This window comes from Balaenoptera physalus, assembly GCF_965194825.1.
Source record: "Balaenoptera physalus genome assembly, chromosome: Y".
Lineage (NCBI taxonomy): Eukaryota > Metazoa > Chordata > Mammalia > Artiodactyla > Balaenopteridae > Balaenoptera > Balaenoptera physalus.
Window position 1 is genome coordinate 1410464 of NC_138904.1, and position 26321 is coordinate 1436784.

The 26321-nt window shown below is 46.5% G+C and overlaps 1 protein-coding gene across 1 annotated transcript in view; it reads right to left on the reverse strand.

Annotated features, from left to right (window-relative positions):
- The window catches only part of LOC309653438 (polyprenol dehydrogenase-like), a 188216-nt gene that overhangs the window by 29990 nt on the left and 131905 nt on the right, over nt 1–26321 (reverse strand). The window contains exons 4-5 of the mRNA XM_082448131.1: nt 21255–21356; nt 3509–3716 (exon numbers count right to left, since the gene is read on the reverse strand). Of these exons, the coding sequence (XP_082304257.1) occupies nt 3509–3716; nt 21255–21356 (310 nt within the window). The remainder of the gene's footprint in view (nt 1–3508; nt 3717–21254; nt 21357–26321) is intronic.

Consider the following 26321-nt stretch of genomic DNA (forward strand, 5'->3'; position numbering starts at 1 on the left):
GAATAGAATCTTAAAAAACTGTGAATCACTCTGTTGTTACACCTGTAACTTATATAATATTATATAATATTGTGTGGCAATTTTTAAAAAAAGATGTAACAGAGCTTTGTGCACAGTTGATACCTTTAAAAAAAAGTCTCTCTCTCCCTCTCACATATATGTAAATTATAATTATAAACATATAATTATAATTGCATAATTACATAAATATTGCAAGTGATATATTTTATATCATTTACATATTATATATAATTAAATATTATAGATATACAAGTATTAAATATATTAAATATATAATTTTTTACTTAAATTGTATATAGCTTTTTCACCCTCTTCCCCCTAAATATAACTTTTTTTTTTTTTTTTTTAACAAAGCTATCCACTACATCACGAGTCTTGTTCATTGACTACAATTTTCCAGAGATTCTGCCCACCTCTTCCATTGGAATTTCTTCTGTAGGAGGAGGGACTGAGTGCAGCCGGGCAGAGGTGACAAGCCCTCTCGTGTGTAACAACCCACCTGGGTTTGGAACACTTTATGCTTTTACAAGTGATTTATGCTTGACAAGAACGCTCCTTATCCAAGCCAGCAAATCAATCTTGGCAATTAACCGTCATCACCAGCGGTGTTTACATCAGGTGCGAGCCAAGAATTCACCCTTTTTTTTTTTTTTTTTTTTTTACCCCGAAAGGTAGCATGTTTTCAACCCAAGTGGTTCTCAAATGTCAGCATGCATTAAGAGCCCCTCAGAGAGTGTGTTAAAATTCCCAATGCCTGGCCGCACACCCTGAGTTGTTTTGTTTTGTTTTTAACACAGTTTTAACATTTTAACAGTCTATTGTCAAGCCTTTAAAATGGAACAAGAGTGAGTGGGGCTCTTTTGGGATTTTTAAAGGTAATTTTTTGTATGTTTATTATAGAATTAAAAGGCTATATTTGGCATGGTCTGAAGTAAAATATACACTATAAGGTATATATAAAATTTACTTGGAGGGGGCAGGTTGCTAGGAAATACCTTTTTATTGTCTTTTTAAGCAATTTTTATTGGAGTAGAGTTGCTTTACAATACTGTGTTAGTTTCTGCTGTACAGCAAAATGAATCGGCTCTACGTATACTTATGTCCCCTTTTTTGGATGTCCTTCCCATTCAGGTCACCGCAGAGCAGTGAGTAGAGAGTTCCCTGTGCTATACAGTAGGTTCTCATTAGTTATCTATTTTATACATAGTAAGATTTACAGTATTGTGGTAGTTTCAGGTGTACTACAAAGTGATTCAGTTACATATATGTGTATATATATGTGTGTGTATACGTACATACATTTTTTCAGATTATTTTCCCACCCCCAGAGTTTTGATTTCACAGGTTGGGGGTGTGTGGTCTGAGCATCTACCTGTATCATCTATCACTTCTCAGGTGATACAGATGCTGCTGATCTGGGGACCCCACCTTGAAAACCACGGTCCTAAATGGTCTCATCCCCTTTGGATAACCATTTAGGGAAAAAAATGATACAACGAGATGCCTTTGATGTGATTTGACACAGGAAAATGTAAACAAATACAGGAGGGCAGTTACCACCACTTCCTGACACACTCACTCCTGCGGGCCATGAGATTACTTCTCTGCAATGTCAGAGTTTTGTGCGATGCCATAAAAAGCTTCATTTTAGAAAAAGGAAGCTATGGGTGCACACATCTGCGTTCTCTTGCATGTTTCTACACCCGTATTCAAAGGAGAAAAAGACAAGAATATTCCTGAAAGAAGCACCCCACCCCGTACACGGGTCCCCTTGTCACGATGCTGTTTTTTTCGAGCCGTGTGGAGTCATGCCCCCATCAGATGCAGGAAACACTTGGCGATCCTATACCGTCTGCAGACCCTGAGCCTGGACCCATGCCGATGAGAGAACCACTCCGTCCAAAGACGCCCCTCTGAGGGACGACTGGACCCCAGGAGTTAAAACACAGGGTGTTGAGCCCAGGGGTAGAAGCAGGCGCACTGCTGTGTGAGTGCTTGAGGCGACATTAGAATCTCTCCAGGCTCAGGGTCCTTTGCACTTTCTTCCTTGCTATGCACGCCCCGTGCAGAAAGCCCCGGGCTGGCTAAAGGGCTACGCACAGCTACGTGCTGAGAAATAAACGCGGAAAACTCAGAAACGGCAGGAAATGAAGTCAGCCCGTTAACTCCATCAGGACCCCAGAGGGTCCGTGACACCCCATCCTGGCCCGGCTCAGAGGCCACCGGGCTGGTCCTCCGCGAGACCCACTCACCCTGAAGGTCTCCTACAGCCCCAGCACAGGTGATCCACAAACTGGGGGCTGAAAGCAACAGGGCTTCAACCTCCCCCAGTGCTGGAGACCAGACGTCCGAGACAGACAAATAGCGTAGGATAGCACTTACGTGTGGCATCTAAAATATGACACACAGGAATTTATCTACCAAACAGAAACAGACTCACAGACACAGAGAACAGACTCGTGGTTGCCAACGGGGAGGGGGTGGGGGAGGGAAGGACTGAGAGTTTGGGATTAAAATATACACGCTAATATATATAAAATAGGTAATCAACAAGGTCCTACTGTAGAGCACAGGGAACTCTACTCAATATGCTGGGATAAACCACCATGGAAAAGAATGCGGAAAAAAACGTACGTATATGTATAATGGAATCACTTTGCTGTACACCAGAAATGAACACAACATTGTAAATCAACTAAACTTCAATTAAATAAATTTTTTTAAATATATGCTTCTCAGTTTCAAGTGTAAAATGAGGATAATAATAGGATTTACCTCAAAGTATAAATATAAATAGACGGATATGGATGTGTGAGTGCCAGTTAGCTAACAATTATTAATACGGGCAGACCTCACTTTACTGCGCTTCACGGATATTGCGTATTTTTACACATTGAAGGTCTGGGGCTGCCCCGCGTGGAGTAAGTCTATTGACGCCATTTTCCCAACATCATGTGCTTGCTTTGTGCCTCTGTGTCACATTTTGGTCATTCTCGCGGTATTTTAAACTTTTCCATTATTATTATATTTGTTACAGTGATCTCTGATCAGGGATCTTTGATGTTACTACTGCAAAAAGATTATGACTAACGGTACGCTCAGAGGATGGTTAGCATTTTTTAGCAGTAAGGTATTTTTTAATGAAGGTGTGTATGTTGTTTTCATAGACATGATGCTATTGCACACTTACTAGACTACAGTCTAGTGTAAGCATCACTTTTAGATGCACTCGGAAGCAAAAAAATTTGTGTGACTTGCTTCATTGCAACATTTGCTTCACTGCTGTGGTCTGGAACCAAACCCGCAGCGTCTCCCAGGTCTGCCTGTGTTAGTCAGCACAGCTTTCACCTCGAGACAGGTTGATTGACAAACGTTTGGGGGTGTGAGCCGCCATCACCTGCGACGAGCACCTTGCCCAGTGCGTCGTGGTGACGGGTCACCCTGACCGCCCTGGCAGCACCCGAGACCCCTGGCAACCGGCACCCACCTGCTCTGAAGGTCGTCCAAGTTCAGTTCCCCGACGTAGTGTGTGGCCGAGGACACGGTCACCACCCTCGCGCTGCGGCCGGGGGCGCCCGACTCCCGCAGGGTGTCCAGTAGGAGGTTGGTCAGCAGGAAGTGCCCCAGGTAGTTCACACCAAAGTGCTCCTCAAAGCCGTCCTCGGTGGTCCTCTGCGGCACCATCATTACACCAGCTGGGGACAGAGGAGGGTCAGGGACGGTGAGATGAGATGGGATGGGATGAGGTGAGATGAGGAAGAGGTGGGATTAGGTGGGACGGGAGGGGAGGAGATGAGCTGGGATGAGGTGTGAGAAGATGGGATGGGATGGGATGAGATGGGATGAGGTGGGATAGGATGGGATGGGATGGGATGGGATGGGATGGGATGGGAGGGGAGGGGAGGGGAGGGGAGGGGAGGGGAGGGGAGGGGATGGGAGGAGATGAGGATGGGATGGGAGGAGATGAGGATGGGATGGGAGGAGATGAGATGGTTTGGATGACATGGGATGGGATGGGATGAAATGGGATGGGATGAAATGGGATGGGAGGAGATGGGATGGGAGGGGATGGAATGGGAGGGGATGGGATGAGGATGGGATGAGGATGGGATGGGGTGGGATGGGGTGGGATGGAGTGGGATGGGATGGGATGGGATGAGGTGGGATGGGAGGAGATGAGATGGTGGGGAGGGGAGGGGAGGGGAGGGGAGGGGAGGGGAGGGGAGGGGAGGGGAGGGGATGGGATGGGATGGGATGGGATGGGATGGGATGGGATGGGATGGGATGAGGTGGGATGGGATGAGGTGGGATGAGGATGGGATGGCATGGAATGGGAGGGGATGGGAGGGGATGGGATGGGATGGAATGGGAGAGGATGGGATGGAATGGGATGGAATGGGATGGGATGGGATGGGATGGGAGGGGATGAGGTGGGATGAGGTGGGATGAGGTGGGATGAGGTGGGATGAGGTGGGATGAGGTGGGATGAGGTGGGATGAGGTGGGATGAGGTGGGGTGGGAGGAGATGAGATGGTTTGGATGACATGGGATGAGATGAGATGGGAGGGGAGGAGGTGGGACGGGATGGTGGCGCTGCCCCCCAGGTGGACGGGGTACCTGCCCAGCGCCAGGAGGGTGGCTCTGGTCCTGGCTGCTACCCCACCTTCCTGCCTCAGTTTCCTGCTCTGTACACGATGGGGAAGATGCCAAAAGACCAACAAGACCCCTTCCTGCTCTCAAACTCTGCCCTTCGATGTCCCGAGCTTGTAAATGACGAAAAAAACAGCAGGAGCCCCCTCAGAAAGTGAGACTGTCCTGAGTCACCCAACAGTGTCCCCCGGGCCGGTCACTCTTCTGGATGGGAACAGCCATCTGCAGATGCCAGGGGCCTGGTCTGAGGCGTGGGCAGCACAGCTGGGACACCAGGGGGTGACGCTGTCCTATGGTCCACAGGCGGGTGGACAGAGCCCTGTTCCCCAAACTCACGTTGCCATGGCAGCCCCTCATTCAGGTGAACCCCAGAAGTGAATTCACCCTCAGGCGCCCTTTGGGGAACGTCCCCACTGCAGGCCCCAGCCAGCCTGTCGGCCATTGGTCCATAAACACATTTGTGAAGCATGTCCTGGGGCTCCGTGCGTTCTACCCGTCAGTTTGGGACACTCAGGCCTGCCTTCTGGTGGGGGCAAAGGTCATCAAAATACCTGTCCCTAAGTCCCTCCCACAGAGGCCAGCACACAGGTGATGGGCAGAACACATGCCCGGCCCATATGGTTCCATCTCCTAGAGCAGCCAGCGGGCTTGCACGTGTGTTTGTCTATGTGTGTGTCTAGGTGTGTGTGCGTACTGCCTGCCTCTGTGTGTGTGTGTGCATTTTATTCGTGCATGTAATTCTGTGTGTATTCGTATGCTTATTCTAGATGAATTTGTATATGTCTGTGCATTCATACGTGTATCGTGTATGTGTTTATATGTATTTGCACACATGTGCACGTGCACACATTTATACACATACATGTTTATGCGTTTGTACGTGTATTTGTGTATTTGCATGCACGTGTTTATAAATGCCTATCAACTTATACATGTGTTTTCTTTTGCATATATTGTATATGCATGTCTAAGAATTTGCATTGCAGATGTACGTGTATATGTACTTGCATGAATGCCTGCATTTGCATATAACACATGCATATGCATGTGTATATGTGTACATATTTGTAAGTATATGAGCAGAGTTATTTGCCTATGTGTAACTGTTCACAGTCAACTATGCATTTGCACATGTGTTTATGTGCAATGCATGCATATGTGTATTTCCAGTTTTATATTCATCCACATAGGCTTTTGTATTTGCATATATATTTTAATTTTCAAGTTGTTTGCATATGTGTATGATTTTTATGCACATATGCATATATATTTTTGTATGCATATGTACATGTGTTTGTAGTTGCATGTGTATACACTTCTCTGGGTATATGCATTTGCATATGTGTATATGTTTATGTTTGTATTGATATGTTTGTTTACATGGATTATAGACATATTTGTATTTGCATATGTATATGTACATTTGTATGTGGCTGTATATGCATTTCTATATGTAATTCTCTGTATATGCATTTGTATATGTGTATGTGTTTATTGATGTGTGTGTATTTTATATGGACGTATTCGTATATGTATACATATATATTTGTATGTGCCTGTGTATGCATGTCTACATGTAATTCTCCATGTATGCATTTGTATATGTGTTTGTTGACGTGTATTTTATATGGATATGTATTTCTATATGTATGTAGTTGTATATGTGTGTGTGTGTATATATATATATATTTGTACGTGCCTGTGTATGCGATTTTATATGTAATTCTCTATATATGCATTTGTATACGTGTTTGTTGATGTGTATTTTATATCGATGTGTATTTCTATATGTGTGTATTTTGTATTTGTATATGTGTGTATGTGTGTGTGTATATATATATATATATATTTGTATGTGCCTGTGTATGCATTTCTACATGTAATTCTCCACATATGCATTTGTATACATGTATGTGTTTGTTGATGTGTGTGTATTTTATATGGATGTGTATTTCTACATGTATATATTTTGTATTTGTATAATGCACGTATATTTGCATTTGCAGGTATATGCAATTCTGTATGTAATTCTCTGAATATGCATTTGTATATGTGTATGTGTTTGTTGTGTATTTTATATGGATGTGTATTTCTATGTGTATATATTATGTATTTGTATATGTGTGTGTGTGTGTATATATATATATATTTGTATGTGCCTGTGTATGCATTTCTACATGTCATTCTCCGTATATGCATTTGTATGTGTTTGTTGATGTGTATTTTATATGGATGTGTATTTCTACATGTATATATTCTGTATTTGTATATGTGTGTGTGTGTATATATATATATATATTTGTATGTGCCCGTGTATGCATTTCTACATGTCATTCTCCGTACATGCATTCGTGTCTGAGTAACTATGTCTGTGGACAGTTTTCCCAGCTGCACTGCAAGGCCCCTCCCGGGCCACACAGGCCACACTGCATGTCCCTCCACACTCAGGTCCCAGCTAGGATCCACCCTGGGTTTCAGGACCCCATACATCCCCACTGCAGGTTCTGAGGTTCCTGAGGCAAAGAAAACGTCTGATTCAGGCTCTGGCTTTCACAGCGCCGGCCAAGTGCTCTGGGCGTTGCAAGGTGGTAACGTTTAAAAAACAAAGCTGTAGGGAGGCTGCAGGCTGATGGCAGCTTCCACAGACAAGGATGGAAGAGGAACCGAGACGGGAGATGGGGCTCCAGACGCAGAAACGAGAAGACGGGGAGTTCAGGTGTGCGGTGCCTCACCCTCACAGGCGTCCTGGCCACACTCGCCTCTTCCCTCCACACCCAGCTCTCCCCAAAAACCTCCGGGACGTTGAAACTTTATCCCCTGCGCTGATGACTGTCAAACATCATGAGTACGGCACCGCATGGACAGAGGCCACAGACACGAGAAAAACCAGCTACACGTGTCTTAGGCACTCAACGGAGTGTGTGTTCAAATATACCTACAGCCGCTAAAATTCGATGAACAAAACAGATTGGGAGTTTGGGACTGACAGGTTCACACAGCTATATTTAAAATAAAATGCCTTTCCATTAAAACAACAAAAAGTCGGGCTTCCCTGGTGGCGCAGTGGTTGAGAATCTGCCTGTCAATGCAGGGGGCACGGGTTCGAGCCCTGGTCTGGGAAGATCCCACATGCCGCAGAGCAACTAGGCCCGTGAGCCACAACTACTGAGCCTGCGCGTCTGGAGCCTGTGCTCCGCAACAAGAGAGGCCGCGACAGTGAGAGGCCCGCGCACCGCGATGAAGACTGGCCCCCGCTTGCCACAACTAGAGAAAGCCCTCGCACAGAAACGAAGACCCAACACAGCCATAAATAAATAAATAAAATAAATTTAAAACAACAAAAAGTCAAGTGGCTTGGCAAAGGTCACACAGCCAGTAAATTATAGAATTAGAACTAAAAATCCTTTTTTTTTGTTTAGGTCAAAGGATGATTTTATTTTTTTATTTTTAACTTTTATATTAGGGCACAGTTGATTAAAATGTTGTGTTGGTTTCAGGTGTACAGCAAAGTGATTCAGTGATACGTGTATGTGTATCTATTCTTTTTCAAATTCTTTTCCCATTTAGGTTACTACAGAATTAAAATCCATTAGTTTAACTCTAAACCCTACGATTCTCTTTTTCCCCAGGACCACTATGTAACCAAAAATAGGTTTCCTCAGCTACAGACCTATATTCCCCAGCATGTCTGGTCTCTAAACTTGTGTCATTCTGAGATGAGACACTTTGTTACGATTTTCACAGTCAAATGAATTTGTTGAGATTATATGATATTAGGCTCAAAAATATTCTAAAATGTTGTCTTGTAGTCAATAAAAAGTAAGGTATAAAAAAATGTTGGGGGCTTCCCGGGTGGCGCAGTGGTTGAGAATCTGCCTGCCGATGCAGGGGACACGGGTTCGAGCCCTAGTCTGGGAAGATCCCACATGCCGTGGAGCAACTGGGCCCGTGAGCCACAACTACTGAGCCTGCGCGTCTGGAGCCTGTGCTCCGCAACAAGAGAGGCCGCGATAGTGAGAGGCCCACGCACCGCGATGAAGAGTGGCCCCCACTCGCCGCAACTAGAGAAAGCCCTCGCACAGAAACGAAGACCCAACACAGCCAAAAATAAATATAAAAATAAATAAATAAATAAAACATTAAAAAAAAATGTTTCTGGACTTCCCTGGCGGTCCGGTGGTAAAGAATCCACCTTCGAATGCAGGGGACGTGGGTTCGATCCCTGGTTGGGAAACTAAGATCCCACATGCCACATGGCACGGCCAAAATAAATTAAAATTTTTTTTTAATTTTAAAAATGTTTCTGAAGAGCATGTCAGGGTGCCCTTCAGAAGTCATCCAGAAGAAACACAGGCTTTTTGGTTGTCAAGCGGACATAAGGTCTGGCATTTAGAGAAAATGCACACACTTCCTTGGTGATGCGTTTCCGTGATTGCCTCAGTTAGTGGGACGGAGCTGGATCAACGAGCTCTGTCGGTGCCGGCAGCGCAGGCAGCCCCCAGCGCAGGACAGACCCGTGCATCTGGGGCACTCGGCTGATGTGAGGCTGGTTGAACGGGACAGCAGCCTCCTAGCAGCTGGACAACCAGCCTGCACATTCGTTTGACACCCGTTTCCTCAGGAGACGGAGTCTGTATTGCTTTCCTCCAATCCTGGCAGCCTCGTGAACTCTGCTGTCATGAGTCGAACGCAGTGGCAGTGACAGTGTCGTACAACGTCCAAGGGCATGCTCAGAAAGACCCCGGAGCTTCCGCTTTTCAGAATTCTGTCTTTCTGGGCACAGCCAGCTTCACTAGAGAAGGCTGGCAGTTCTAAGATCACTACTTTGGTGAGGAGACCACACGTGGGGATCTGGTCGACCAGCTCAGCTGAGGCCAGGCAACGGGCAGGACCAGTTTCCCGCCACAGGAGAAAGCCACCCTGGACGTCTGGCCCTGGTTGACCCGGCAGACAACGGCGGCCCAGGTGCAACCCCATGGGAGGACCTAAGTGTCCAAAGACAGAGGAATGGATAAAGAAGATGTGGTACGTATACACAATAGAATACGACTCAGCCATAAAAAAAACAATGAAATAATGCCGTTTGCAGCAACGTGGATGGACCTAGAGATTATCATACTTCGTGAAATAAGCCAGACAAAGACCAATACTATAGGATATCACTTATATGTGGAATCTAAAAAATGCAACAAACTAGTGAATATAACAAAAAAGAAGCCGATTCACAGGTGTAGAGAACAAACCAGTGGTTCCCAGTGAGGAGAGGGAAGGGGGAGGGGCAAGATGGGGGAGGGGATTAAGAGGTACAAACTATTATGCATAAAATAAATAAGCTAGAAGGATATACGTACAGCACGGGGAACATAGCCAATATTTCATAACACCTACAAATGGAGTATGATGTTTAAAACTTGTGAATCGCTATATTGTATACCTGTACCTTATATAATATTGTACATCCACTGTACTTCAATAAATATAAATAAAAAATAAAAAAGGAAACGGTTATTCTGAACCACTAGGATCGGGGAGTGGTCTGTGCAAGCCGAAACGGTCAAGCCCAGGCTAGAGAGCTCCATCTCCTGGGACAAAACAGCAACCACTAGACATGCCCTTCCAAGTGTCAAAATCCACTGGAAAATGCCCCACATCACGGAGCAGGGGCATGTGAAGGGGACATGGGGTCAGCAGGAATGATGGCCTGAATCTGGGGGTGTTAACCCGCGGTGACTTCCCGGGCTTCAGCCTGGTGAGTTGAGGACAACATTATACAGTAAAAGGAAGCTGGTGCTGGTTGTCACTTGCTTACGATGGTCTCTGATTCCTTGGACGCTGACAGCAGAGAAAACAGCCAGGAGGCTCGGGTCAGCCAGACGCTGGTGCAGCTGCACCAACTCTGGATCTCACCCCGCTGGGGCAGAACAGCCGGACTCAGCTGTGTTCAGTTTCGCTGGGGCACCCGTGGTCTGGTTCACGGTGACCTGAGCTGAAGGGCAACCCCTCCCCGATCTCCTTACAGCTGTACCTTTTCCATCCACTCCACTCCATATTACGTATTTGCTAACGAGAATGTACGAGACAGGACATGTGCAGCAATGACGCAGCCCTGGGGACATGCCAACACGGATCGTCGTTGCATACAAGCTCTGCTGACAGATTCTAGCAGAAACTCACCGACCCCGAGCGACAGTGAGGACGGTCCGGGCACAGCCCGAGTTCAAGGTGAGCTGGGAAATCATCACGGTCATCTGAGCAAGGTCTGGGCGGAAATAGCATCGTTGGGGAAAACACATTTTTAAAGCAACAGCAAGGACATCGCTGCCACGCATACAGCTGCCCACCCACCGTGTTCCAGAAGCTTCTAGCCCATCCTGGGGTTCATCCACCGGGGAAGCTGCGTGAGGACTACAGCCCCATGGAGGCTGGACCCCCAAACTCCCGGGGTCCCTGCCCATGACTAAGCCCACGATAAAGTGAGATGCTGAGAGTAATCACGTTGGTTTCTTTTTAAGATTTTTTTTTTTAATGTGGACCATTTTTTTAAAAAGTCTTTTACTGAATCTGTGACGATATTACTTCTGTTTTATGTTTTGGTTTTTTGGCCACAAGGCATGTGGGATCTTAGTTCGCCGACCAGGGATCGAACCCGCATCCCCTGTATTGGAAGGCGAAGTCTTAACCACTGGACCCCCTGGGAAGTCCCTGGTTTCCATTTTTAAAGCAAAGTGTCCTGGACAGCTCCCTGGGTAGCAGATCTAACTGCAACAATAATATTTATTGAACGTCTGGCGGGTGCTGAGGGAGAGATTTTAACGGTTCACCCACATCCCCGCACTTGTATTTTTTAAATGGATAAAGGGATGATGTCACATCAGGGCTTCAAATGGTCATCCTTGTTAGTGACCATCCGTGAAAACAGCAGCCTCTGCGAACTGAAACAGAGGAAAAGGAGCCATAAAAAATATCTGCTATGGACTTCCCTGGCAGTCCAGTGGTTGAGACTCCACGCTTCCACCACAGGGGGCATGGGTTCGATCCCTGGTTGGGGCACTAAAATCCCGCAAAGCTGCACAGCGCAGCCAAAAAAAAAATCTGCTCGTTGATGGATGCATTTGATTGGTGAGTGGACACACGTCTGTGGCCTGGAATATCTCATCGTCACAGGTGGCTTCTACACTTTGTACTTGTGTTTTTTTTTAATTTTTTGGCTGTGCCACACAGCTTGCGGGATCTTAGCTCCCCGACCAGGTATCAAACCCGAGCCCCGGCAGTGAAAGCACGGAGTCTTAACCAGTGCACCGCCAGGAAATTCCCCCACTGTTTTTACTTGTATAGATAATTTTTGCCTTGCATAGAAAAGCCAAGCCACTCGTCTGTAGGATGTTTCCAATCCAAAGAAAACGTATACGTTTTGTGCCCAAGAAACTATAACATGTACTGTTTGCACTTGCCTGCTGGGATGTGGGCAGACTCTTTGCATGGTTTTCATGCTTTTCTAATGGATACTGGCCTATGATGCTTGCTCATGGAAATATATCAAATATCTTCTTTGCCTGTGTATTTCCATGCTTACGTATTTCTAACGTTTATTTTTTCCCTGTCTACTTCCATACATAGCGACGCACCGTGAAAAGTAAATGGCATGAATGATATGTATATTATTACTCAAAATAAAGTCTTCTACTTAAAAATAAACCATGTGTTATTCCTTATAGAGAGAGGAAAAAAAAAAAAAAGATGTGTCCTAATCAGGAGAGGATGAGAGTGAGTTATTTGCCTTACAGGGGAAAAGAGAGGAGCAGGGAATGAGAGAGAGAGAGAAAGACAGACAAAGAGAGAGAGAGACAGAGAGAGATAAAGACAGAGAAAGAGAAAGAAAGAGAGAGAGAAAGATATTAAAGACACAGAGAGAGAAAGAAGGGTATATTCTAGCTGGTGCCCAGTGGCTACATGAAGGTTTAAGTCCAGAACACGAGCAACATCTTAGAAAACTCTCGCAGACAATCCACCGTCACTCCAGGGCTGACCACGAAACCTACCTCCAGAGCTGGGGTCTGCCACAACTTTGGAATCCAGAGACCTTACCATCAGCGGAACTAAAAATGCAAAAGTAAAGACGTCTGGAAGCGGGCAACCAAGGCAGTCAACAGAGGAATGCAAAAATGTTCGGAAAGAAGGATAGAAGATTCTGGAAAGGGATGAGGGTTCTGAATCCACCTACAGAACACGACCAGGAAAGGAGGTGTCCACGTGTCTCGGGGAAAATCTATAGATGGAGGGAAGCCTGTGATCCGAGGCAGGACCGGGGGTGGCAATGAACCCAGGTGTTTGTCAGCCCAGCAGGACCCGGGTGCTGGGGCTGAGTGCTTAGGGGTACTGAGCACAGTCACATCCTGGGCCAGTGAAAATGTCAAGCTTCAAAGAGCACGAGTGTGTCCAAAATCATCCTTAAGTCAATGGAGAAAACACTGGCTAGAGCATCATGGGGACAGGTCCACAGGTCACCCTCGTCCTGTTTCCAATACTGTCATCTCCCTGTCACCACAGAGGACAGACCGTCCCACGCCCCATGGCCACGGCAGAGATGCCACCACTTACTGAGGGTATTTCCCCAACGAGCAACTATTCGGACTAGAAATACCGCCTGCGGACCCGCTATAAGCACAGCCAGGACACCTGGGGCCAGGGGATCGGAAACGCCCAACTCTGCTAAGAGCTCCTGTGTTGCACTATTTCCAAAAAGACATCAAAGAAAGGCGGGAGGAGCGTGCATCCCCCTCGGGGAGGGTGCATCAAAACCAAAATCTCCTCCCACCCAGAAAACCCTTCTGAAAAGGAGATAATTTTATCATTGACTCACCGTGAAACCAGAGGGCAATCAAAGAAATTGCAAAGACGGGAGGACATGTCACCCTCTTACAGAGCAAAGTGGCTAAAACCCATCCCATGCACAGTCTGAGGATAAAACTGCTCCATCATCGAAAAGTCTATACATAATAGACGCCGGAGAGGGTGTGGAGAAAAGGGAACCCTCTTACACTGTTGGTGGGAATGTAAGTTGGTGCAGCCACTATGGAGAACAGGATGGAGGTTCCTTAAAAAACTAAAAATAGAGCTACTGCCTGATCCAGCAATCACACGCCTGGGCATATATCCGGACAAAACTCTGGTTCGAAAAGATACATGCCCACCAATGTTCACAGCAGTGCTGTTTACAATAGCTAAGACATGGAAGCAACCTAAGTGTCCATCAAGAGAGGAACGGATAAACAAGATGTGGTACATATATACAATGGAATATTACTGAGCCATAAAAAAAGAATGAAATAATACCATTTGCAGCAACGTGGATGGACCTAGAGATGATCATACTGAGTGAAGTAAGTCAGACAGAGAAAGACAAACATCATATGATATTGCTTATATGTGGAATCTAGAAAAACGGTAGAGATGAACTTATGTGCAAAGCAGATACAGACACACAGATGTAGAGAACAAACTTATAGTTACCAAGGGAGGAAGGTGGGGGATGAATTGAGAGATTGGGATTGACATGTACATATGGCTATATTTAAAATGCATAACCAACGAGGACCTACTGTATAGCACAGGGAACTCTACTTAATACTCTATAATGGCCTATATGGGAAAAGAATCTAAAAAAGAGTGCATACATGTGTATGTATAACTGATGCACTTTGCTGTACACCTGAAACTAACACAACATTGTAAATCAACTCTACTCCAATAAAAATTTAAAAAAAAAAAAGAGCTCCTGAATTAAGTGATGCTGGAGCATTTGGGTAATTAGAAAACCACTGCATTTTTTGGACCCACTTCCTGGATGCTCAGGAAGGGCTTTGGAAGGAGGAGGCCCTTGAGTGGGGACACGGGATGGGCAGCCTCCTGTACTCCTGTGGCACTTATGGAATCCGCATCAATCATGTCCAACAGCCCTGCGAGCTCCCCCACCAGCACAGGAGCAGCCAAGGGCCTTCCGCTCCCAAAGACAGGAGGAGCGCCCCGGAAGGCACGACACAGCGGGAAACGGTCCCCTCGGGGAGGCACAGACCCCGGGAGAGAAACAGAAGGCGCTCATGAGGAGTGGTCCACGCATACTCACATCCGACCCTCCAAGGATAAAGGCACGCACGGTGAGTCACCGGTTTCCCAAGAGACACATCCGACGCCTCTTTCTCGGAGGAAACGCCGGGCACGTAAATAAGGAAAGTATTCGGGCATCTGCGTCCCTCCCCCGAGGACTGGGCCCCGACTCCCTGCTTTCTCGACCACCCTCCCTGTCGGTGCCAAGGCCATGGCGGCCACTGCCGGGAAGACTGGCTCTAAGGGTACCCGGTCCCTGGCTCTCCATGCTGACTTAGGATACGGATTCATGAACGAATGAAGAACTATACCGAAAACTGGGTTCCTACATATCTGGCCAGGCAAGCATCTTTGTGATTTTTCAGGGTTACCACGGACATATTTATTTGGAGGGAAAAACATAATGTTTAGTAATTCTTGATCTTGAGAAATATATCCACGCGCGTCACGGGGACAACTTCTACAAAGCTAAAGCAGAAGTCCTGAGGGCTGGTTACAAATCTACCCGAGTGCTGGCACAGGGATGGGAAACGAGATAAATCAATATTGGTGTGAATAAATGATAAATATTGACCAGCCCGGCAGGACACAGATCATTCTTGGGGTGGATAAACCCTCAGCTTCTCTCCTGAGTTCCCCACAGCCAGAGAGAGGCGGTCTGGTTCTATCCATGTCACGCTAGCGAGTGCAGAAATGTTCCGCGTCTGAAATACCAAACGTTTGCAAAATCCTGATTGCTCTCTTTAGGAATAAGTTTTAGAAATGCAGAGCATGAAGTCTAGCTAGACGTGGCCCCTGGACGTCTCCTCTGCGGGACACAGCTGGGGCTGTTTTCCATGAGACTTGATGGGCGAGCAGCAGTTTGTCCTATTAACCCAACTCCTCTGAACCAGTCACCTTGGGGCTGCAGGGGGTGGGGGGAGTTAATATCCCAGAGGAGGGTCCCAGGCGTATCGTTTTCAGGAACTCTGCAGACCCTCCTGGACACCAACAGTACCATCGACAGGGTTCCCCTCTGAGAAGTCCTGTAGTTGGGAAGCCCATTGGCATCTGCTGACTCAGAATCTCCCCAATAGCCATCCCTTCAGAACTGTCGTTTGAACAAAGCAAAGATAAACCCTCGTGTACAAACCAAGCCACGAGATGAATGAGAAAATCCTTCAGTTCCCCCAAATCAGCTAAGTCTGCCCCGAGCCCCGGGCACACTGGGCTGGAAATGAATCCACTGTCAGTCTGGACTGGACCATCCTGGCTAAGCCCTGGCCCGAGGGGCATTTACCCCTGGAGCCGTCCACCCATCCTGGGTACCAGAGGGGGATGCCCCTTCCTAAGTCCCGGGGTTGCCCACACTTCTGCGGTCCTGTGGCATCTCCAAGAGACACAGAAGCTCTGCAAAGGAGGGATCCTCTGTTTGTCCTCCAGGGCGTGTCCACCCGACAGCCTTCCTGTCCAGCACCGTGGGGAGTGGGCATCCATTATGGGCACCAGTATAACCTCCGCCCCAGGGCACATCGTTCCTGGAAGTTTCTGTCTGAACCCACAGGGGCTGTTACTTCCAAGTCCTCCAGAACCGGGCTCCTCCCTACAGGGACCCAGACGGGCTTCCGAGAAGAACCGTCCTAAGTCTGCAAAAAAAAAAACCCCTACAGAGCCAAGGATGTGCCCAACCCGGCCAACATTTTGAAAGATAAAGGGTACCACACGACAGGTGCAAACGTCACGTGTGATTTCAGCCAATCATCCTGTAATAACTGGACTCCCATTTCCGACTCTCGGAAATGGCATTCGGAGGAGTCCGGGCTGGGAAATTCCACGCGTGGAATTTAATTTAATCACACCTGACGATGCCGTCTTCTCTTTACACGACCCTGTGTCACACTGTAAGAGACATTTTCTAGGGTCAGGCATTTCACAGAATAAGTCTTTGTTTAATGTTTGTCTCCTTGGCTAGAGAATGATTTGCACGAGGTCAAGGGCTCTTGTTTATCACTGTGTGGTTCCTGCCTGTGAATCACCAAGAAGGTGGGTGTGGTGGACAGAATAATGTCCCCAGAGATGTCCATGTCCTAATCCCTGTGTCGGGGACCCAATAATGTCCCCAAGAGACGTCCACGTCCTGATCCCTGTGTGGTGGGCAGAATAATGTTGCCCAAAATGTCCATGTCCTAATCCCTGTGTCGGGGACAGAATAATGTTCCCCAAAATGTTCATGTTTTAATCTCTGGAACCTGTGACTATGCCACCTTACCTGGCAAAAGGGAGTCTGCAGATATGAATACATCAAGGACCTTGACCTGGGGCGCTGACCCTGGGTGAGCCCAGTGTAATTTCACAGTCTTTTATAGCAGAGAGGCAGGGGGTCAGACTCAGAGAAGGAGGTGTGAGGACAGAAGCAGAGGTTGGAGGGAGAGGGCGATTTGAAGGTGCTGTGGTACTCGCTTTGAAGATGCAGGAAGGGGCCATGAGCTTAGGAATTCGGACGACAAAGCTGGGAACAGTAAGGAAATGGATTTTCCCAAGAGCCAGTGTCCTTTAGGGGCTCAGGAATCCCACAATGGTTCTGTCGCCCTGAGGTGCCTCTGGGGCACTGAGCAGAAACAAGAGGTCCTGAGCTCAGAGGAAAGATCTGGATGAAGGGGTTAAATCTGGGCTGAAGGTCAGCCAACGCACGGATGAGATTCTCTGCAGAAAGAAGAGAGAGGGTGTGAAAAGAGGGTCCAGCAGCAAGCCTCCCCAGTTCCAAATGCAACTCTGTCCCGGTTTCCAGAGAAACGTTATCTTCCTGAGAGCTGTGCATGCGGGGTTTAAAATCTGCAGAGAAAAGGAACGTGGGACCATCGTAGGATGACTGGAGTCATCTCAAAACTCAAGGGCACTACAGATAAATGCTGGAGAGGGTGTGGAGAGAAGGGAACCCTCCTACACTGTTGGTGGGAATGTAAGTTGGTGCAGCCACTATGGAGAACAGTATGGAGGGTCCTTAAAAAACTAAAAATAGAGCTACCATATGATCCAACAATCCCACTCCTGGGCATATATCCAGAGAAAACCATACTGTGAAAATATCCATGCACCCCAATGTTCACAGTAGCACTATTTACAATAGCCAGGTCATGGAAGCAACCTAAACGTCCATGGACTGATGAATGATAAAGAAGATGTGGTACATATATATATATATATATAATGGAATATTACTCAGCCATAAAAAAGAATGAAATAATGTCATTTGCAGCAACATGGATAGACCTGGAGATTATCACACTAAGTGAAGTAAGTCAGACAGAGAAAGACAAATATCATATGATAGCGCTTATGTGTGGAATCTAAAAAATACAAATGAAGTTATTTATAAAACAGAAACAGACTTGCAGACATAGAGAACTTATGGCTTCCAAAGGAAAAAGGGGGGAGCATAAATTAGGAGTTTGGGATTAACAGATACACACTACTATATATGAAATAAATAAACAAGGACCTACTGTAGAGCACAGGGAACTATATTCACTATCTTGTAATAACCTATAATGGAAAAGAATCTGAAATAGAACATATATATACATGTGTGTGTATCACTGAGTCACTTTGCTGTACACCTGAAACTAACACAACATTGTAAATTACCTGTACTTCAAGTAAAAAAAGATGGTTAAAAAAAAAGAGCAGAACAGTCAACAGAGCATTGTATATAAACTAAATAAAATTACTTAAAGTGCTTTCCCTTTAAAAAAAAACAAAAAACTTGGGCTTTCTTGGTGGCGCAGTGGTTAAGAATCCGCCTGCCGGGCTTCCCTGGTGGTGCAGTGGTTGAGAATCTGCCTGCCAATGCAGGGGACATGGGTTCGAGGCCTGGTCCAGGAAGATCCCACATGCCACGGAGCAACTAAGCCCGTGCGCCACAACTACTGAGCCTGTGCTCTAGAGCCCGCAAGCCACAACTACTGAGCCCACGAGCCACAACTACTGAGCCTACGAGCCACAACTACTGAAGCCCGCGCACCTAGAGCCCGTGCTCCGCAACAAGAGAAGCCACTGCAATGAGAAGCCCGTGCACCGCAATGAAGACCCAATGCAGGCAAAAATAAACAAATAAAATGAATAAATTTATAAAAACAACAACAACAACAACTTAAGGGCGAGGGTGAATTATGGAGAACACATTGATATGTCTCGCCTATGGTGTTTTCCCCAGAGAGCTCTCTCCACTACAGCAAATGTGCTTTGCAGACATATTTCCCACTAAAATTCTGTTGACCCAAAGCAGAGATCTGTTGGAGAAAGGCATCAGATTTGAGAAACATAATTTTCCCTACTTCCTGGCAGATGGAAGGCTGTACTGAAACTGCAGAAAAGACCCTCAGCGGGTATTCAGTTCTGTTGTGCGTGTGTCTATAAAATCTCAGGAATCCTGCACGATGGCAAGCATACCAGGCACGCGCTGCCGTTACGGATTCCTGAGGGTGTTAAACTTAATGTGGAAAGAAGATGTGTGGTTCGACACATCTCCACGGCCCCTCCATGTAACTCACCTGTACGTGTGGCGATTTACAATGTTTTCTTTCTAATCAAGGAGGACACAAACACTCACCAAAGGAAACCCACCCCAGCGCTGAGGATCCCCAGTGGCCATGTCCTCGGAAAGCATTTATTTCTGCACAGAGGTCTAAGGCATAATCATCTTGGCGAACTTGGAAAATATCAATCAAGCGTACACTAAATTCATTCTGAACCTTCCCAGAAGAGCTGCCAGCATTAACGACACGCAGAGTACTTTCCCAGGCTAAGCAGAGGGAAACGGTATTAGCTGTAGGTGTTTCATAGGTACCCAGACATCAAAGCCACAGATGCATACGTGTAGCTTTGGAGACACAGTTTATATCCCATGCCTTTCCCTTAAGTGAGAATTTCCAATTAAACAAGTGGATTGAGGAGAAGTATCTCTATCTGACCCTGACCCTGAACGCCAACCCTATTAGTATTATGGGAGAAAGGTAAAATACGCAAGACAAAGAGAAAGGTGAGGAAATGACCACAAGCAGATCTCGGGAGCCGGAATCAGAGGGACAAGTGTCACAGCCGCAGGAGGAGGAACGATCCTCCCTCCCCTTGAGATCTGCCCACATCCTAATCCCGGCATCCTGCATAGGGTCCCTCAGAAAAAGGGACTTCGGAGAAGGGATTAGGTTAAGGATGTTTAGATGCGAAAATGACCCTGGATTATCCACGGGAGGCTCAGTATAATCACAAGGGTCCTAGTTTTCTCTGCCATCCAAAATACGAATAATTTGGGAATTCCCTGGCAGTCCGGTGGTTAGGACTCAGCGCTTTCACTGCCGTGGCCCTGGGTTCAATCCCTGGTCGGAGAACTAAGATCCCACAAGCCACGGGGCACGACCAAAATAAATAAATGAATCCATAAAATTGCTTAAAAACACTGGTAAAGAGAACATCTTAAAAACAGAGAATAAAAGACATTAAAAAAAAAAACAAAATACAAATACTTTGACAAATGTTTTATCTATTTGGGAAAAAAGTATAGTGGCTGTAACTCACTGTTTATATCTCTGCCTTTTACTGTATTAATTAATTAACTTAATTATTTTCGGCCGCACTGTGGGGCGTGTGGGATCTTAGTTCCCCAGCCAGGGACTGAACCCGTGCCCCCTGCATTGGGAGCACAGAGCGTTAATCACTGGACCGCCAGGGAAGTCTTTGCTGTATCAACTTAACTATTTGCCTCCTTTATATACTGGATCTCCAAGTCTGAAAGCAATGTGTTAAATTCTACCGGCACAAATGTTTTCCAGGATACTTACAATCGTTTTCGTTCTCTGTACTTATTGTTTGGAGATGTTAATCACTGTGTTTCTCTTTGGAGAGTTTGGATGAACTTTTATGAAACAAGTTGACTGTAGCAGCGGGAGAGACAGAGAGGCAGGGAAAAGGGCAGGAAAGTGAGAAAGCAGACGTGTTTCCAATGCTCCTAAGAGCTCAGCATGGCCGACAGCAGGGCTCTGGGTGGTCTGTGTTGAAGGTGGCCAGGGGGCAGGTGGAAGGCGGGGGGAGGGGAGATGCGGACCCCACATGTACGTTTGAAGAGTGCTGGCTGTAAGGATGACGTCAAGAGACAGCTGGGCATGAGGGTCTGGAGCCCAGATCATGATCATCACGGAAACACACTGAGGCTTTAATAAAATAACTCTTGTGAAAACACCCAACCCTTTGCATGTCCCTCATACATCTTAGCCCAAGTGGACCTGTCGAAGTATCAAATCCACAGGACACATCATCACACTGTACATCATTTCAAAGCAACATCCTAAAATTGACTATTCTGATAACGAAAGCCAAACACATCAGTGGAACAAAGTAGTGGCAATAATTGAAACATACATTTCCTTTGGAATCCCGCTTTCCCAAAGGACCACTAGAGCTCCTGTCTGTGTCTGAATTAACCTCTGGATTTCACCAGAACTCACCGTTATTGACCAGGACGTGGAGCGGGATTTTCTTCATCTTGAACCTCTGGACGAACTGCTGAATAGACCTCATGGACGCCAGGTCACAATACAGAAATTCCACTGGAGAAAGACAAAAATGCGTGGTTAACCTCCAATTTACCGCAGATGCTAAGACGATTTCTAAAGAGGTTAACGTCTATCCCTCCTGGGAAGTAACACTGAATTAGAGAAAAGACGAAGGCCCATTGTGGGCAGCATACGCTAAGAAGACCCTCTACGAGTTACGTCCTTGACGATGCCCTCTTTTTGAGTGTGGGTGGGACTGTGTCCTCTTACACGGCAAAGATCCTGGGATGCCACCCCTATGACTGTATTTCATTACATAATATTCCCTCTTGCGAGCAGACTAGAGGAAGAGAGATTCTCCTGCTTTTCTGGAAGAAATAAGTTGCCTCGTTGGGAGAGGGCCATGGCGCAAGACCCTCAGGGCAGCTCCTGGGAGCTGAGAACAGCTCCCACCCAAGAGCCAGCAGGACAGTCAGAACCTCAGACCTACAACCTCCAGGGACTGAGTTCATCCAACAACCATGTGAGCTTAGAAGATGATCCTGCGGTCCAGAGGGGAAGTTAGGCCAGACAACCCTTCTGAACGGAAGGCAGTTTTCTGGGTCATTCTGCAGCAGTGTGGTCCTTGCACTGTCGCAGCTGGCTCTGCTGAAGGATCGCTTTGGGTCTCCCCAGGCCCAGCTCTTGGTAAGATGTTCACAGGGACATCCGCGGTCCCAGGACCCAGGAACAGAGGGGAGTACAGCTTCCATATCCTAAGGACCAGCACCTACTGTGCCATACATCTCAGGGGTGAGACATGCCTGCAGGATTTTGTTGGTTTGTAGTTTCTGTAGGAAGTTTTAAATATAATTACACCTGAGAGCCAGCAAAAGTATTCGCTTGGGAAGGTACATATTTTGGAACACATGTTAGTGTTCACTCAGAAGAGACATTTTAAGATAATCTTGAGCACGGAGAGTGGAACCTATGTGGGTCAAGTCACACAGCCACTGAGGACAAGCGACTGTATATATTTATTAAAATATTTTCAATATTTTCCCTAAAAAATTACAGTGGGAGTGGGGGTGGGCATGCTCCTGGATCAGAGTTACTCAGCGTGGCCTACGGACAGGCACCATCCTGTGATCTGTTGGTTACCAGTCTGCCAGAGGACACGGTCAGAAATTGAGGATGTGTTTAGAAATTTTAAAAAAATCAACAGTCATTTTATGTTTGCTGAATCAAGTAATTAGAAAAAAAAAAAAAAAAGCAACACTGGGCACTCCCGTTTTGCATGTTTCTTAAATGTATTTTTTCTCATAATTCCTTTCTATTCTGTCCCCAATGGCATCAGGCTGTGACAGACTGGGGACAAGGGAGCTTTGCCACAGGGCGTTTGGAAGTTCTGCTCTAGAACACGGTGCCATCTGGATAGGCATTCCTGACACACTGTTCTAACTTTCGCCTGAAACACTCCCAAGAATGTAAAAAAAAAAAAAAAAAGAAGAAGAAGAAGAGGAAAACTCACACTACTGCTAATAACTCGAACCCACGGTAAAAGGATGGGTGGACCCATACTCAGCTTCCAGAAATAGAGCAGTTACTGGATCTTCGAAATGTCAGAAGATGATTTTTCCCTGCTCCTTGGGGGAAAAGGATCAGAAATGACCAGAAACATGAGGACTGATGTTCCACGTTGAGAGCGCTACCTTGTGAAGGAGCTACTGGGTTTTGCTTCTTTTCTGCCCATTCTTGTCATTAGCACCCACTTTCTACATCCTTTGAGGAGCTGCCCCCAACCCCTCACCTGTACAACACCATCACTGCCAGGACGATGGGGTGACACTGCACAGGGAATATGAGCCCCCAAATCAAGCCCTACCGCTAAGGAGGGCAGACTGTTCCCTGCAGACCAGAAGGCTCTAAGGGCTCCATCCCTGAGAAAAGAAACGCCCAAGACAAGCTGCAAAGTGTGAGCTCTGCCCCCCATCGAGCGGAGGCACCAGGATTGATCATTGACAGGATATGGGGACTCATGCACGCTAGGGGCTCACCTAACACCCAAGTAGGTGCTGCATCCCCCCAACAATGCACGCGGTGAGAGGGGACAGGGGTAACTGACACAGCAGGGCTCCTGGCGGGGAGAAGGAGACACAAGTGACATTGTTCATTTTACCTGGGGTGCCATCGCGAACACCTTCATTTCCACCTGGATAATTAGAGGAATGAAGGTTGCGATGTTTTGAGAACGGTCAAGGTACCCCTAGGAAATAAGAAATAGAACGTCTGCCATGCAGAGGACTGGAACATAGGAGGTATACCAGTTGTCTGGGTAGCAAAACAGGAGACCCAGGAAACAGGTAGGGGTGCAGCTTGAAAGAGTAAGAGTGAACCCCAAGGGGCTGGTCAGGATGCAAAACCAAGATGGTATGGGCTTCCCTGGTGGCGCAGTGGTTGAGAATCTGCCTGTCAATGCAGGGGACACGGGTTCGAGCCCTGGTCTGGGAAGATCCCACATGCCGCGGAGCAACTGGGCCCGTGAGCCACAATTACTGAGCCTGCGCGCCTGGAGCCTGTGCTCCGCAACAAGAGAGGCCGCGACAGTGAGAGGCCCGCGCACCGCGATGAAGAGTGGCCCCCGCTTCCCACAACTAGAGAAAGCCCTCGCACAGAAACGAAGACCCAACACAGCCAAAAATTAATTAATTAATTAATTAATTTTTTAAAAAAACAAAAAACCAAGATGGTAGCCTCGTGTGGGAAGACCACCCTCATAGAGTTCTTCTGGATACTCATTATAGAGCTTTTTAAAGCAGGGATTGAAAATTAAAAGGCTGAAAAGTATCAGGCAAACAAGCAGAAACCAAGCAGGGCTGGCCCTACTGACATAAGGTGGAGATGATTCAGGACTAAAATATTAATGGGGCAACACGGATCGTTACCTGTGGGTCCAACGCTCAGTCAACTTGAAGTCACGAAAGTCATGTGCCATGTTCTCAGAATAACACAATATCACAGTCTATTTCTCAGGAACTCTTGGGAACGCAGGGAGAAGTGGACAGAACCAAAGTGGTTATGGGAGAAATGAGTGTACATCTCTGAGCATCTGACAGATCGATAGACCAAAAAAAAAAGACAGAAAAGACCCAGAGAAGACTGTGAATAATATATTTGACAAGGCTGAAAATGCAAATTTACAAATAGGGACGAGTCTATTGTAGGAAGAAGATTTTAAAATTATAGGTGTGTGCTTCTAACGATATTAATAATACGCTAGATTTACAAGTAAAATATGAACATCTCAAGGAAATGAATGCTTTTCCGAGAAAAATACTGATTGTTACGACCTAATCAAGGAAATTAGGACTAATCAGAGCAACGAATATGGGAGAAATAGAAAAATTAATGAAAGAACGACATGCAGAAAAGGCAGGGAGTGTCCATGGTATTTTATCAAATTTTTTCCAACTTTTAAAAAATAGATAATTCCACCTCTGTTGACTGATTTAGAACACGCGGGTGGGGGGAAAAGCCTGAGTTTATTCTTTTTATGAAGTGTGCCTTGTTCTGATACAAAAATCTGCAAAGAAATAGCACCAGAAGGAGAGGGGCGTTCACATCAATACTCAGAGATGAAAAAAATCAGGAACAAAAATGTAAATTAAAACGTTTCCACTGGGATAAACATAAGCACGAACGAGAAAAACACACGATGATTTTTAGAGAGGCCGTCTGTTCAGAGATGATTTCTGCCGTGAAAGGGCTCCTAGAATTGGTTCGGTGCATCTCACCATAACCACTGCCCGCCTTGGAACCTATCAGGGGTAATTTTAGGGCCACCAAGACCCTGAAAGGCTGAGAGGCACCGTTTATGGTGAAGGGGGTTCAGGTGAGCATGAGGGCAGTTTTCAAATATCCCGACACCAAGCACAGCCCCCGTGCATGGGGCCAGCGGGTCCCAGAAAATCTGCCTCCCCCTCTCCCCAGCGGGGAACAGGGCTCACTCTACCTGTGTGTGGGGGCAGGAAGCACCGTCCGGCTCCGTCACAGACGAATTCGGGGAGCTGCCGGCTGCCACATCCATGCCAGGCAGGGATGCAGCTTCCGGAGTCCTGGCCCTGTCTTCACTCCAGACAAAGGAACAGGGGCCCCCAAAGGACCAGGAAGCACCCAGAAGGAGAACAGCTTGATTATCACAGCCTGCCTCTCACCTTTCCCTATATTTCTCTACTTAAAAGATAAAGGTGAAATAGCACCCATAAAGTGACACGAAAAGGACAAACAACCTTATGAAAAAAAGGACAGGACACATGAGCAAGCACTCCCCAAGATGAGAAAACTGAATGCCAAACGCACACCCTAAAAGACGTGCTATCTCAACAGCAAGTGGGAAATGCAAATTAAGACCAGAAGAAGATGTCACTTCACATCCACCAAGGTGGCCAAAACGTCAGACCTCGCATTATCAAGGTTGCTGAGGATACAGGATACATCAATACATGTCTACACTGCTCTTTGGAATATAAACTGGTCCAGATCTTTGGAAAAGAATGCAATATTACACAATCATTTTGAATACGTGTGTAGCATTGGACTGAGCAATTCCACGCCTAGGCGTATATACCCTAGAAAATGTCTCACCCCTGCCCAGGCGATGTGTATAAGAACATTTGTATGCGCATTGTTTCTATGGGCAGAAACAAATACACCAGAAACAGATCAAATGCCTGTCAACCAGAAAAATAATAATTCATTACTTAAAAATAAACGTGACGTATACACACCTCTTGGCCGTTCTAGACAGAGACAGACTCAAGTCTGTTGAGACGTGAGATGCTATTTTCTAGGTAGGAAGCAGAACCAAGCTGTCCCTAAAACCAGATAGGGAAGGCGGACGGAGAGAGATTATTCTGTGTGTGTGTGTGTGTGTGTGTGTGTGTGTGTGTGTGTGTGTGTGTGTGTGAGAGAGAGAGAGAGAGAGAGAGAGAGGAAGAGAGAGAGAGGGAGAGAGAGAGAGGGAGAGAGAGAGAGGGTCAG